General features: G+C 46.7%; 1 protein-coding gene across 1 annotated transcript; it reads right to left on the bottom strand.

Moving 5' to 3' along the window:
* Positions 1–379: 379 nt before the first annotated feature.
* Positions 380–6,910, bottom strand: st8sia3 (ST8 alpha-N-acetyl-neuraminide alpha-2,8-sialyltransferase 3). The gene is made up of 4 exons (XM_062554451.1): positions 6,424–6,910; positions 4,998–5,120; positions 3,963–4,520; positions 380–1,912 (listed from the first exon to the last, which is right to left on the bottom strand). The coding sequence occupies exons 1-4, from the start codon at positions 6,585–6,587 to the stop codon at positions 1,630–1,632; spliced, it is 1,128 nt and encodes a 375-aa protein (XP_062410435.1). The 5' UTR covers positions 6,588–6,910; the 3' UTR covers positions 380–1,629.
* Between the last annotated feature and the right edge of the window lie 9,455 nt (positions 6,911–16,365).

Raw genomic sequence — 16,365 nt, 5'->3', positions numbered from 1 at the left:
AATCCCACATCCTTTAACCACCGCACATCTGTGCACATGTCATCCCAACACACACACACACACACACGCATGCACGCACGCACACACACACACACACACATTAATATATACACACAGAGTGGCAGAAAGGGATGTGTTCACATCTGTGCACATTTGAGCAAAAACACACCCACACATACAGCACCTGACAAACACACACACACACGCACACAGACGTGTGTGAGTACCAAGAGCTTACTGCACATATGCAGCAGCTATCTAAGCAGATGATAACACATCTTGGCACATAGAGCCTCTGTAGACATGCTCACTCACAAATGGTTGAGCCTTTGTCAGCACAAATGCTGCCTGTTCCACCTGACACATGCACAGACACACACACACACACACACACAGGGATATGCTCCGACGCTGCAGATGAACATGTGAAATATGGACTGCCTGAGGTCCTCTGTATTTAATGATGTCCTCTGATGGTGTGAAATCAGATTTTCTTTCCTCTGCAAATCTTCAACTGAAACAAAAACATGGGAAGTACAAACCCTGGCAGGGCATACATGGACACTCTCACGTATTCATACATTCAAGTACATCTACTGCTGCACACACACACACACACACACACACACACACACACACACACACACAGAGAATGCATTAGTGGGATGAGGTTAGATGGAGTGAGGGCATACTGTGACAGAGAGAATCTGGCATACTGGGGTCACACTCATGTCATGCTCAGTGGTGCAAATATCTGCTCAAACTTCTCACAGAGGATCAATGAGAGCACCAACACAAAGCCCTGGCCACGGACGGACTATTTCGCTAACAGAAAACAAGCCTTATATCTATCTATCTATATATCTATCAAAACATATCATCTAAATAGAATTAGTTTGCATGTTAATGGGCCTTGGGGCCCTTTGTGGATTACTGAAGCATGCCAATAACACATGCCATTAAATGTTAATGTACATTTCCGCTCTATTTTTCAGTTAATATGGATTCAAGTTAGTTCAAGGAAGTTAAATACCAGCAGGAACTCTGAGAAGATGTTTGCTGTTATCTAAGTTGCGTAACTTCATTCTACAATCTATATGCATCATTTGGTCCTGAGAAAGAAACTGAAAGCATGTGAATGGCAACATACTACATCTGTAGCTAAAGGTTATGCATTTAGTCCTAAATCAAATCTGCGTTGCCTTCTACAGCAGAAGCTATTTGGTTTACTGCTGGCCTCCTCTGCTGCACACATACAGTACGTCTCTGTACATAGGGCATCCTCCACCAATCCCCACAGCTAGAGTGGATACGCTGCCTTGTGTTCTATGGATTTGCTGATACGGTTCCCCCCCTCCCTGCCTCTGTTGGCTCATATGCACACTGGTTGTTGCTGCTAACTGCTATGTCTGCTAGCGGGAGGAGGATGGCGACTGTGTGACTCCGCTCCCCCTCTGTCAGAGTATGGCATGACTGGACTGGATAGAGTGGGATCGAGAAGAGGAGGAAGATGAGGAGGAGGATGAGAGGCCCGTCTCTTTCTCTCTTTCCTTCTGGCTCTTTCTAGCACCCTTGCTTCCTCTGTCTCTCTCTCTCTTTCGCAGTCTCTGTCGTCATCCGTCGCTCTCTCTAAGCACAGTGGGTCAGTGTGAGTTTCAGGAGCCCTTCCGTGTGCATCTTGAAGAGCAGCTTGAACTCGGTGGGCAGCTGGTGGGACTCCTGCCACTTGGTGGTGAACTTGGTGCCCTTCTTGTCGTAGTAGTGGTAGGGCAGCTCCTTGCCCGTGTTGGGGTCCCAGCCGAAGGGCCAGAAGCCGTACAGGTGGATCTGGTCGCAGAGCGAGGAGGCCAGCGTGTACATCAGGATGCCCGTGCTCAGCCGCTTGGGGGACAGCTGCTTGTTTTTCCAGTATCTTACCGGAGAGAGAAACACAAAACACAGGCTTTTGTCCATCTGATTTTACACTCACACACACAAAAAGAGATGCTTTTTTTGTAAAAATAATATTTGCCATCGGGGCAGTTGTTATTGTAGCAAGCACTCTCAGGGTAGCCAAGGTCACCGGCAGCATAACCATGTGAGTGTTTCTCTTCGAGCTTCACTCCGCTGATGGCAAGGTGAATTCATTCAGTGCATTTGGATAGGCAAGCACTTAGTCTGGAGGTTAATGTGTGTACCTGTGAATGTGTGTGTGTGTGTGTACACCTGTGAATGTGTAGTGTGCGTATGTGTACCTGTGAGTGTGTATGTGTACCTGTGAATGTGTAGTGTGCGTGTGTGTACCTGTGAATGTGTAGTGTGTGCGTGTGTGTACCTGTGAATGTGTAGTGTACGTGAAGGTCCTGACTCCTTTATTTCAGTCTTTACACGGACTCTGCTCTGTCTGTCTGGATGGCTGATGACACCGGAGTCAGAAATCCAATACCAGCTTTTCAACACTTTACCACTTTCCAGAAACCATAAAATTGGCTTCAACAATGAACACTTAAGGTGTCTTAAGGCACACTGAGCCTCTTAAATGGAGTAATTCTGTCCTAGCAGGTTGCTTTAATGGGATTGTGAGAGATTACTGTGCAGCACAAGAAGTCACTCGTGGTAGTCTGCACAGACAGAAAGTTAAGCCCCTCTTCATATGCCTGTATACGGTGGCTTTCCTCACCAGCATTGTTTCTCTTCTCTGGATTTCTTTATCTTTCACTTTTCATTGTGATCCTGTGGTACAGCGACAGCGTACTATCTCTGGTGCACCCAGCGTGATAGCGTGAGTCGTGACCTCCCTGCATGTTCAGGTGTCTCTTCTTTTATTGTGGCTCATCCCTCATCTCCCTCAACAGACAGCAGCTCTAAGAGCGGTTCAGTAAATATTTGGGTTCTGGAGTGCTATTAGCCATATTAGCCAGCTTTGAGGCTGTGAGTTGTTATAACTGTGCCAGCCCATCTGTAAAAAGATTAGCATTAGCATTAGCATGCAAGCTAATCCCACCACTGGCTGTCGTGTGCTGGAGCATGGCCTTACTGTTGACACAAGTGAGATGTCAGATCTGTGACCTGTCTTCTCAACAGTCACTTATCATTGACTGGTGTCATGGCAGGAGACGGAAGAGCATATCTATTGCTGCCAGTCAGAGCCGTGGCTCTACACTCCAAGTTCACACATTTAGTGCATCATGTGATGACTGTTATTCCTGCTACTAGCGTACCACTGAGGTATCATTGGAACACAGCCTGTGTGCTGTCAGTGCAGCCTGCATTCTGTCCAACGGAAATGTGCACAGCACATGGTCCCAGATGTGGGTCCACATAAGGAGTGGCTCAAAACAATAGACCCTTTCAATCTGTTCCTAGTGGATTTGCGGTTGAAACTTTCAAAACCACCACAAATACTTTGACATGAAATCAAATCGGTCTTTAGTGTAATGCTTTGTAAAATGTTGACTTTAAAACTTTTTTTTTTTTTTTTTTTTTCCCAATATTGTTTGTCAAAGTTACCATTAGCTCAATGCTGCTAGCTGTGCCACCTGAAATGACTTAGGAACCCACAAGTTTATGCAGTTGAAAGGGTCTATTGGGGGGAGAACAGCCACCACGGATAGCATTTGTGTTGTAAATACCATTCACAGCTACAGATTGCAGCTCAAGGTTTACAAAATATCACATGACACTCTCTCTTCACAAATAGCCACTGTGTTACAGCCATGAGGAGCCTGCGAGCTCAACTCCCGGCTGAAAACAAAAACACTGCTTTGACTATTTTATTCCTTTCTATCATTAATCATTGATTTTACTGTATGTATTATTTGTTAGTTGCTGTGTAATAGGCCATGCTTGGCTCTCTATATTTCATGTTCAGTTGTTGTCTCTCGGCTACAGTGAAAATGAAGGCTACCCTCAATTGTACTCAAGAGAATCAAAATAAAAGTTGAATGAATGAATGACTGAATGAATAAATGAAAGACACTTACCGGTTGACGTACTGCATAATGTTGCCTGGCCAGGCCAACTGCACCTTCAGCTGGCCCTTGTGCTCCACAAAGAAGTCCACCAGGGTGCGCGTGACAGTGGCCGAGGTGTGAAAGAAGAAGGCCGGGATCCAGAGGATGGCCCCGTCCAGTTTCTTCAGGCTGAGGAAGAAGTTGTTGCGGTCCTGGATGGTCAGCAGGTTGTTGTAGTACTTCTCCAGGATGCTGGGGTTGAAGGTGGTCAGGTTGGTGCGGCGGCCCACGTCCTTGCGGAACACCTCCGTGGGAGCAAAGTTGCAGCGGAAGACGTAGTCGAACTTGTCGATTTCGGGCCCACAGCGGCTGCCCGTCAGGATGCCGCTGTTGCCCACCACGGCACAGGTGTTGTAGCGCTTGTTGAGGATGGGGGAGATCTCGGGCAGCAGCGAGCGGAGGTTCTCCCCGATGGAGAAGACGTACTTGTGGCTGGAGTAGTCATAGTGCATCAGCTGCCCCACACGCACGCTGGCTTTGGTGAGGGTAAAGTTGTGTGGGACATCGATGTACTGAGCAATCTCTTTGCTGGAAGAAAGGTAAGAAGATGCTTATTAACATTAGGATATGGTGGTGGTGAGTGTTTGATAACAATGGTAGTAGATGTGGTGCAATGTTTGTTTACACTTTTGCTTGAAATCTGGGATTAAAGTGTCTCTGCTAATCTGCACCGTTCCATAACACAGAGTAAGATTACAAAGAATGTTCTTCCTTTTGGGTCAAGGGGTTCAAATCTGTAATATTCTTCCGTGAATGCAGCTCTTTATGAAAATACTTTATACTCTTACTGAAGACATGCAATTTAATCCAGAGGATTATCCATTGTACGATTAGTGGAGTGCACATAGCACCAGACAACACAAGAATTTTTTTTTTTTTTTTAAAGCTCAGTTAGTATCCACTTCAGGGTTTGACCTGTGTTAGGGTTCAACCTAAGGTTAAGATTAAGGCTTGGTTAAGATAATGTTGCTCATGGGTTGAAGCAGTATGGAGAGGTCAGTCCACCTTTGCTGTAAATATGCCGTCCTATTAAACTTCCAGTTGGATGGCTTGCCCTGCAGATCTTCATTCAGGGCAGAGTTGAGTGATGTAAAAGCTGGATCCAGGAACTTCATAGCCAACTGGGACCTGTTGAGACGGATAGGGAAACAATGCTCTTACTTTTCGTCTGCATTTGGACTTTTCAGAGGGAAGCCCTGCTCTGATCTCAGAGGGCTGAAGCTTTTTAAAAGTCAGGCTCATCAATGCCAACCAATGCACACAGCCTTAGCCCCCTGCTCAGTGCAAGTCAATGCTTCCTCCACCCAGTTCACCTCCTACCCAGGCTAGTCGATGGCCTTGCTAATACACTAGCTGTTTTTAGCCTCGGCGTCGGATAGTGTTTCCCATTTCAATTTGTTGGACCCTGCTCTATTTTGGTAACAACAACTGATCTCCCCCTTGTGTACACACGTTCTCTCAGCTGGGTAAAATGTTGGATATGATCTGCATATGATATTAAGGAAATTACATGATCAAACAGGCCCTTACATACTCAACATGGCAGCTATAAATGTAGATGCTTGCTATTGCTCTTGAAAGTCAACACACCAGCCCTCCCTCCATCTCATCCACGCACAACATTTGCAATGTCAGCAAAACAACAGAATAGGGTGGCATATGGGCATTTGGACAACCGAGTAACCTCCCCCTCCTCCGCACCATCCCCCCCCACCCCCCCCCCCAAACACAGAGACACCCCCCGGTGTGAATCCACTCCTTGAAATGGCTTAGCAAAATGGCTATCGTCATATACTATAACCTTGGCTTGTTTCAAAGAAGAAATGATTACTGTTGGGAAATGAACCTGTCAGGTGTGTAAATCAGCACCAAGGACAGCTCCCGCTCGCTGGATGCTCAGTCACAAGCCTCAAAAAGGCTTGATTCACTGACTGCACAGGCCGAATGCTCAAAGCTTCGGCATGAGGCAGCGCCTCGTCTTTAGCCATATGCTCTGTCCTTGTTTATGTTTTCAGAATGAGCTTGAGGAGAATGATTTGGGTGTGTAAAAAACGGTATCAAACGCCAGAAAGGCGGCAAATGTCACTACATTACAGAGCAAAAGTCTAACATGCAATCAGTTGATTACAGTGAGACATCCTCTGCATCACCTGGAATGTGCCATATTACAGGACACAGGCTGCCCCAGTGAGAAGGCCCTTGAATTCACCCATGTATTATACAGGCGCTTGGGAAGATTAGCACCAGCGACACGATTTCTACGTGCCAAATCGCCGCAATTTTGTTTTTCAATGAGACGGCACACTTGACGGCAGCTCTCATGTTCGCCACAGTGTACAATTACAGTCATTTATTGAGAGTAAATGATAATATAACGACGATTCCTAACGGTTTACGCCCACATACATCACATCGCTGTTTTTACACTTACCGGAATCCAGCATGGAACAAGTACATCCGCGGCCCACCCGAACTTGCGTATTTTGGGGCCGTGAAGATGAAATCTTTTTTTATTGACACGTAGCTGATCAATGACAGTATGAGCAGCGCCACACTGAACATGATCAGACCCAGCACACTGATTATGCGGACCATCTTGGCGTGTTGTCATTCCCTGCTTATGCGCCGCCAAGGATGAGAGAGTCGCGTAGCCAAAGAGGAGAAGCGAGCATACTTTAGCACGAGGCGTTCGACGTCCTCCGGCACATCATCTCAGAGATCGGAAGTGGAGGAGTCGAAATGGCAGCTGCTTGCTTGGTTAATTCGTCTTCGCTCAGCCTCCGCATCCTCGCACTCGTACCGGAGCGGAGCTGCCATTCCGTTTCCCCGTTGCGGAAGATAAATGCTATTGGGAATAATGCCTCCTCGAGATGCAAGCCTTTTCGTATCCAATTAATTGACTTCGCCGGATTTTTAAAGGAGACCTAACCTATCGAGAAAATCAAAGAAATAAACAGCATGCACTCAAGGCTGAGTCGTTCCGGGATGGAAAGGGTTACATTTAGCAAGCCTGCGTGGATTATGGCGTGCTCTGTATACATCTGCAACATTAAAGTCGCCCTGCTCAGCAAACATGCGCATTTGTGGATTGTAGATGCTGATGATAGTGATGTCCTGTATACTGAGACTCGTTTTTTATTATCAGATTTGCATCGGGACAGATAGCCTCACTAGATACATCTGGCATGTCATTCCTGACAGACCAGGCGGGTGCCAGTAGATAACATACAGTAGGCTACATAACAGTGGTAGTGCTAGGTAATGCTAGTCATGTTTTAACCTGTTTAGCAGATTTTCCATGGTCACTCTGTACCTCCTCTCAAAAGGTCTCTCTATATTTTTTGTTTTGTTTTGTTTTTATCTCAAGTACAAACAAATGATTACATGCATATGCAACACATATGCAACATCATTTATCACTAAGAACTATCAAGACTTGAATAGGATTAGCCTTTTTTGTCAATTTCTGTAGTAAATGGCTCAACAACTTAAGATATGTTTTTCCTCCCTTTTATCTCAAACTAAAGAGAATTAGAAATGCATTTAAATGGCAGAAATAATAATTTTTTTGCCATCAGTTCAAGTCTTATTTCTGTGTAAAGCTTTCCTCCTTTGTCCTCTCATCCAACATGTATTATGACACCTGTGCACATATTCCCATGATTAGATCACACCAGTGGAGTAGAAGAGCACTAATTGAGTGCAGTGTATTCAGTAGATTCAGTGATGCTTTTAGCTGCCATGCCTTTTGCAAAACACATGAACAATTTTGTTTAAGCCCAGAAGCACCCAGGCTAGAAGAAGACACCCTGGAGTTCATTTGTAAAAGGAACTCTGGGTGAACTCACTTTTCCTATCTGCTATAATGGGCAGTGACATTTCAACAATGAAATGTCTCCCTTCGCTGTCCATGTAATAAAATGAGAATCTTGGTTTTAAGCCACTCTTTTGGTTGCTACAGTTTCTTTCTAGTCCCATCAAACATGAAAATGTCATTTGTTTTGGCCGAAAACAATGTCCCATTTGTGAGTTTATGACTGAACTTTAGTCAACAGCCCTGCCCTTGAGTAAGCCATGTACCAACTCCAAAATGTCTCTGAAATGTAGTTGGGCGGTTTCTTTTATATCAGTCTGGATTTCTACAAAAGAAGTTTCTGTTCTGAGACTTTAATCAGCAATTAGTGCGTAAGAGACTCTGTGTGCAGCTATCAGCTAAAAAGCTTGAGGGAACACTGAGTATTGGTTTCAGCGGCATGCTAAACTTTTAAATGGGATCTGTGTTAATAGGCTTGGGAGAGAGCATAAGAGATGAACCAGAACAAACTTCAACCAAACTAGGTAATGGCCCAGATAAAGACAACATTAGTTCTGACAGACTATTGTCACCATGGTGATGTGTAATTAAGTATTGAGATGCAATGCCAGCTAAAAAGCTTATGTAAGGTTTATGACAAACTATCCCCTATATCATTACACTGTACCATCTCTGCTCTGAATGTTTTTCTTCTGCCTTTTCTACATGATGTCTGCATAACCACTCCATTCTTTAGTATATTCGATCCCTCCCTGTACTGTATGTATCATTCCTTCTCTTTGCCACTCTCTGTTTTGTCTCCTTGCCCCCCCCTCTCTGGTGAGGACGGGGCAGTTGACTCCTGGAGCACAGTGAGGCAGCAGGCAGCATTAGGCCTTGTCCACGCTCTGACGCATCTGTCAGATGGACTCAGAGCTCAATGGGCTGGAAGAACATGGGGCAATCAAATAGCCATGAATTGTCCATTAGCCCATTTGGGTTAATGACCTGGCCAAAACAGCTTTCCACCCAAACTGGTAACACACAAGGTCATCATCACTTGTTTTTTTTTTTGCTGTTTTATTTTGGTGTTTTCTTGTTCCTGCCTTGGGAATGTGGATATGTTTCATTGCCTGGTGGATGTAGCAGATGATCTGCCGGAATATCAAAACATGGTTCAAAAAGACTCAGAACCTCAGCAAACATAGTGGGGTTGTTAGTCTCCTTGTTTTAGCGCAGTCAACTTCCAATCAAACAGAAAGATGATGTTACACATCCTTTCATAAGATTATTGTGTAACACAAAAATCAAATAATTGCTCATGGTTATTCTAATAAAACCATCAGAAATACCCGCCTTTTCTTTGGCTTCCATTGGTCTTTGAAACAAATCACAACTTTCAACAGCAGCTGAAAAAAAACAAGTCCAGATTTAAAAACTGTACAACTCTCAAGCAAGAAAGCAATTAATAATCAATTGCTATTAAGGGCTGTCGATGGCCGAGCAGCTGGAGATGAACAGTTCTCCAGTTTGCTTCATAATTGTGCAGCGGGCGGCTCTGGCTGTGTCTCAATCAGAGGAGCGTGAAATTGCACTTCTTATGGGGAGCCTGTACAGCACAGCCGCCGAGTCAGCGGCCCTCTGCACATTAACAATCCCATGCTCTCTCCCTCCCTCTCTCTCTCTCTCTCCCTCTCTCTCTCTCTCTCTCTCTCTCTCTCCCTCTCTCCCTCTCACACTCTAGTGCACACTCACCTATGCACACTCACACTGATGGACAGAGGAACTCATACAAGTACTGTGTATATAAAGACAGATATGCACAGCAACATTTGTATAGTGAGCACTAGAAATAACACGTGCACAAAAATCACACTCACACACAGACGTACTGTACATACCTATAGACAAATGAAATGCCCCCACCCCAACCCCCACCCCCATCTGAATGCCTTCATAAAGAGGTTAAGTCAGTTTCACTCAGGCTCAGTTGCATATTACCTCTATTTCCACTGTAGCTCATGGAGAGCATGTTTAGGTATGACTGGACAACACTGTAATCTCTCACGGAGGGTTATTCCTCTAATAGTGTCCAAACATGTGTGATGGGCACAGGGCAGAGATATGGCATGAGATGAAAAACGATCCAACGAATATTGATGGAAATTGGCACAAAGGAGATCAATAATGGGACTCTGTGACTGGAGACACTGATTTGGAAAAATGAGGATTGAGGATTCGGGGGAGTTTATTTCGCTGGGGAAGTTTCATTCTGGGAAGTTTAATTCATCCCCCCTCCATAAATGGAAGCCGTCACAGACAATAGACAGGGCAGCGCAGTGTGTGTATCTGTCATAGTTTGTGCAGACAGCTCAAACGGCGTGAGCTATGGGCCAGAAGGCCACCGGACAGTGCCTTGAGCCGGCCGCGCGCGGGGCTAAATGCTGGCCGTTTCTGATGGGACGCGGCCAAGATGAATGGCCACATTAGCGCTGGAGATGCTCGCGGTGTTTTTGATGTATGGCCCAGGGGTCAGCCAGCGTGGGTCCAGAGAGGAGTGGAGAGGGTGGGGGGAGTGTGTGTGTGTGTGTGTGTGTGGGGGGGGGTGCTATTGGGGGTGGGGAGGGAGGGGGGGTGGAATGCAGGAGGGGAGGGGGACTGGGGGAGGGGGGAGGGCAGGTCGGATGCACCGCCTGTTCACCAGGAGCTGTGGTTGCTAGGCGACACACTGACCAGGGAGCCGTGTCCTGATTGCAGTCACTCCGGATCAATTTCCGCATGTGTGGAGCTGACCAGTATCAATCACCCAGACTCGCGGGGGAAAAACTCATTCATTAAATGAGTTTGGGGGTGGGGGGTGGAGGAGAGGGAACGAGGAGGAAGAGGAGGAGACGAGGAAGGAGGAGAGGAAAAGAAATGAAAGTGAGTTCACAGCACAGAAGTGGTTAAACATACGGAAAAGAGCCATAAATCTCTCTGGGCGAGACAGCTTTACATTTTGTTGTTGTCAATGTCAGGGACTTTTTCGACAGGATTTATGAGCCCGAGATGAAGTTGCTCTGGTTGTTTTTCCTCATATTCAGGGATAATGGCCACTGTATTGTTTCAAACTGTATTGTTTCACAAATGCCTTTGCCCTTCACTTGTGCAGAAGTCATAACAGTCCAACAATTGCGCCCATCTTTTCTGCTGCTTGTTTATAGTCTCCATATTGCATCATCCCTCACCTTCTAGTTCCTCTAGCATAGGTTATACGGCAGAGGTTTGCAGCGTGCATCCACCTCACTGATAGCAGCTGGGCTCCCTGAGGAATTGACTCTGACAGGCATCATTTGAAGTTAAGCAGAAGACGGAGTTGGCGCGAGCTCTTCCAATCAGATTCAGCGCTGAAATGCTATCGAGCTGCCACACTCCCGTGCAGGAAGAGACCCCCCAACCCATCAGCCCAAATTAATAAGCACGGCGTTGGGAGCCACAGGCCTTGGCGGAATGAGACATTACGAGCCATTGACTAGTTTTTCAGCTCATTTCAGAAATGTAATCTCACTCTTTATGACTTCTCGGATGAGGAGAGGATGCAGGGGATGGAGCAGGGCCCCGCGCTCTCATCTGACGGGGGCGGATCTCAGCCACCCACATCCGCCTCCCAGAGGAGCTCCACCAATTAAATAAGAGAGACAGAGAATTATATGAATTTCTCAGATCAGATTTTGTCTAATAGGCAACCACTGGGCATTGCTAATATTTCAGGACATTTGCAATTTGATTATCTTTTTCCATGGCCCCCAAAAAAGACGTTAACGGTTAGTGAATTTTGATACAGCTTCACATAGCCGTTCATGCTCTTCTAGGCATCTGTGATGCTACAGAGTTGTGTGTAGAGGCACGTAGGAGGAGGAGAGGAGGAGAAGGGAAGAAGAGAGAGGAGGAGAAGAGAGAGGAGAGGACATCAATTCTCACTGACAAAACTGTAATTGTCTGGAGTCTATCTTACTTGCTGATGAGTCAGTACTCATGCCTGAGGCCTGTTATGTACAAATCTCTGCACGGCTGTCCTCAGTCTTTATCTCAGGATCTCTCCCAGTCTTGTCTGCATAGGAGCCTTTCAGCTGGCCAGAGCTGAAGAATGGAAGTGTGCCTTCCACAGGCTCGTTACAGCAGCTCATCAGTCAGTGCTAGCACAGCACATAACACTCTGTCCTTTCAGGCCACGGCCCATTCAAAAGGCTGCTGCATTTTGCCCATTCTGAGAGCTCGTTTAGTGGCAGCTACCCCCGCCTCACCCTGCTGTGCCCGTGCATCATGCCGCTGCTCGCCCGCTGTCTCCGCACATCTGCATTTCATCACCGGTGCCACGGATCACTGACGCCAGCTCGCCACTCCTGTCCTGCCCAACCCCCTCCACACCTTAACAAACACACACACACACACACACACATGCACGCACGCACGCACGCACACACACACACACACGCACATGCACACACACATGCACACACACACACACACATGCACGCACACACACACACATGTACACACACACACACAAGATAAACCAGGTGTGTGATTTTGCTCTTGTGACTGTGGCAACAGGTCAAGGATGCGTCATTGCACCTCCGGTTACCATGGCATCCCCCGAGACGTAGTGTGACTTTGTGGTGTGCCCGTCTAATTAATGGCACTCGACCTGTGCTATTAGTTACCCTCAATCGAGAAAATAGTTAATCTTTAATTAATCGCCTCCTTAATGTGTGGTCACAGACGAGGCACAATATCAGTGAGGATATTTCACTCCGTGTGTACACAAAAGACACTAAACAGGGCTAAGTCTGCTACCAGTACAGTCAGATGGTGTAGGACACACCAAGGTCAGATGTGCTGTGAAATAGCACTGAAATAGTCCGATTAAAAGAACATTTCAGCGATCCCTGTTTCCTGGAAGAACTGACTGACAGTGGGCGTATTTGTTAATGATGGCGTTACTTAGCAGCATTGCACAACTTCAAGTGTAAATGGACATGGCCTCTGTGAAATGTGTACGAATGCTCCTAATTAAAACAAACATTCCCTGGACACATTGAGATGACTGTGCAACTGCTGAACTGGGATCCAGGTGACAACCAGTAATGATTAAAGAGGGAAGTAGCACATAGACAGAGCAGTAGTGAGAGACAGAGGAGGAAGAGAGAGGGAGAGAGAGAGCGAGAGAATGAAAGAGAGAGAGAGAGAGTACATAAGAAAATGACTGGGATCAATAGCTGCACAAATATTAGCTCTCAGGGCTGGCACCCTGCTCTCATATTCACAGGCTTTGGGTGACAGCGCCGTGGTGTAGATGTCCATCCACGCCTGCACCTGCATCACGGCCCAGGAATCCCTGTGCAGCGCCATACAATGGCCAATGGGTGACATATTGCTGATGTTTCTGTGTGCCTTCCACAACTTTGGCCAACTCCTTATCGCATTCCTCTGGTGGTCCTCCTCCCCCCCCAGTCCCGCCGGGGTGATAAGGGCTTCGCGTTATCCCACTGCTCAGAGCTCACTGATAACATTTGAAAACATCTGACTCACTGGGCCATCAGGCCACGGGCTCCCCTGAACAAACAGGCGACACAGGGCACAGAGTGAGAAAGAATGAGAGCAAACGAGAGAGAGAATGAACCAGCGACAGAGAGACTAAGAAGAGAGAGAGAGAGAGAGAGAGAGAGAGAGAGAGAGAGAGATGGGGAGTGGGAGGCCCCATCGGCCTGAGTGACACGGCGTCCAAACCCTGGCCAGGGGCACAGGAAGCTGGGTAATAATTCACCCAGTGGCACCCTCTGTCACAGATCCACCCAGCAACACACAGCAGGCGCGCTGCGACAGCTCGCACTCGCTTTATGACTGTTTAGCCAGGCTTAAGTCCTAACGATAAGAGGATCAAAATCTATAGCCAGTAAACTCCCCATCACTGACGCCGTGTCAGCTAGCGTACTGTACCCATTAAAATACATAATATACTCAACCAGGATAAGCCAGAGGGTTAGTTAAAACAATGTCCAGATAAGTCGGCGATAAGGTCCGTTTAAACAGAGAGCTCCTGACCAAACACGAGGCCTCAGGCTCACACACTGTGCAAAGAAGAGCAATCAAGTGGTGGTTTCAGACCCAGCTCGTTATACGCAGAACACACACAGCACACACTCTTCCTTATCAATCCACCACTGACTGCATCACATAATTGCTGATCAAATGATCAATGTGTGTGTGTTTGGCTGATAAACGTGAATGGTGATGATTCACACCATTGTTCTGCTAAGGACATCAGACTTTTGAGAGCCGGTCGAGGCCTGCTCTCTGAAGTAGCTCTGAAGGTCAACAAGTCAGCGCAAGTTTGAAAGTGGGCTGCAGGTGACTAAGGCGAGGTGTTGAGAGCGCGCGCTGTGTTTTCATGGTGGTGATATCACCTTGTGGTGTGAAGCGTAAAGTGCCGAGAATACTCTTGTGTGAAGGACACTCACCTTTATGAGTCTGTGTGTGTGTGTGTGTGTGTGTGTGTGAGACCTGCCTGTGTACGTGTGTCTCTCTCTCTCTGTGTGTGTGTGTGTGTGTGTGTGTGTGTGAGTGCAATGCAAGTGACAAGTGTGATGGACTCGTGCTCTCACCCCACACCGACTCCCGGTGCATCCTCACCCCCTCTTCTCCTCTCTCTCGCCCCTGGCGTCCCCCTCCCGGGCTCATTTGCGTCGGCCTGACGTGGAGTAATGCGAAAAGATGATAAAATATTGATTTCTTTTTGCGGAATATTTGACAAGTAGACACTGGCTGTCAGACACAGAAATTGTAATCCTGGGCAGGGTAATTAGCAATTGAATTATATGTGAACCTGGGCGGCCCAATTTTGAGCGTGACCCGCTGATGACGGCTGGCGATCCTATTAACCTTCCGCAGGCGTCCTGGATGAAGGTTCCCTCATATCGGATCAGATTCCACCCACGAGACTTTCCCTCCCATCCCTCCCTCCCATCCCTCCCTCCCATCCCTGCCTGCCCGCCTGCCTGTCGTCGCCGAGGCTGCCGCTGAGATAGAGGGCCTGGACTTTTTGCCTCATAATTTTCCCATAACCTCTAAAATCAATGTGCATTTCTAATGCAAAGAGCGAAAGGGTTACCTTTCTCCATCTGCCCTCCTGTGAGATCTATAAATAAGTAATGTGTAGGCCCAGCCCAGATGAGCAGGAGACGCTGTTTGATGTTTGGTTAAGTTCCTCATCAGAATGGGGAGCGCTCAAATGGGAGAACTAGTGTGTGCTTTGGCGCATGTGTGAGCGAGTGTGTGTCAGTGCAGGTACTTTGAAATGTATACTAAAGTTTGTTTTGATCCCGAAGAAATGTTCTAATCTAAAATAGAATTCCACTGCATTTCCACGTGTCAAAATGAAGGACACCTCCCATTCTGAGGAGCGGAGATCTTCAGAGTCAGATCTTTCGTCACATGTCTCTCAGACATCTTATCATGCTGCCCAGGTCAGAAAGACCTCCTCACATATGCAACCTGTTTGTCCAAAGCTGTGCAAGAGTGCAAGGGTTTGCACATGTGGCAATGCATTCATGTGATTCTTGTAAGATGAGTGGTAAACATGTCCGCAGATAAGCTTGTGCTGCAGATGACATTTAAACAAAAATCTTTTCTCCTCGCTCCTCTGTAATTCTTGTCAATCATTAACAGACACGGGGCGCCAAACACCGAACGGGCCGCAACTCAGAGGAATGTTTTCAAAAAAGAATCAAATCGCTTGAAAGAAACTTGAGGCTAAACAAGAGGTGTATTGACCCTCCGGCTTCCATTTCCTCTCCGTTGACACAGTAACACACCAACAGTGCAGTGCGATCAATCCGTCAGGCAAAAGGAAATCTTTGTGTTTCACCTTTTTATAAAGATCACTCTAATGTAAACACAGGCAACACACAAAGTCAAAAGCCCTCAATCTGACCAGAGGTACAGTTTTCAATAGGCCCCTCCATTGGCCAAACATTTAGAAGTCACTGAATTAATCAATGTGTGAACACAGTCAATTGTTCTATCAATAGCCCGACAGTCAGCTGTTGAAAGAGATCGGGGGAGGAAACACTGCTGGGCCCCTGAAGGTTGGCCATCTCTTATGATGAACCACCACTTGTCTTTATTCATTCTTACTACACTCAGCTGCTGATACACAGAGACATAATGTGCAATTGTTCAATCACTGGTTTGTTTGTTAACTGTTAAAGAAATGATGGGCTTACAGAGAGAGAGAGAGAGAGAGAGAAATAGAGAGAGAGAGAGAGAGAGAGAGAGAGAGAGAGAGGGAGAGAGAGAGTGAAAGACAGCTGTCTATGAGCTTTACAACACGGCTTAGCATCTGAAAGTAAAGGCATTAAAGAGTTCATGTTTTGTGTAGCTCCTGGGTGCTTATCTCGCTGTGTAAATATTGTTGCGTTTAGCCGAGTTGTGGGCTGTTATCCCGCTGGCTCAGGGACCCTGGGTGGCCCGGCACCGAGGCGGGAACTTGAGGTGCAGGATCAGTGCGGATGTCTCTGGGTCACTGTGGTCAGGCTCTCC

This window comes from Sardina pilchardus, chromosome 14 (assembly GCF_963854185.1).
Source record: "Sardina pilchardus chromosome 14, fSarPil1.1, whole genome shotgun sequence".
In the NCBI taxonomy this organism is placed as follows: domain Eukaryota; kingdom Metazoa; phylum Chordata; class Actinopteri; order Clupeiformes; family Clupeidae; genus Sardina; species Sardina pilchardus.
This window is presented reverse-complemented; position numbering and strand designations above follow the sequence as displayed.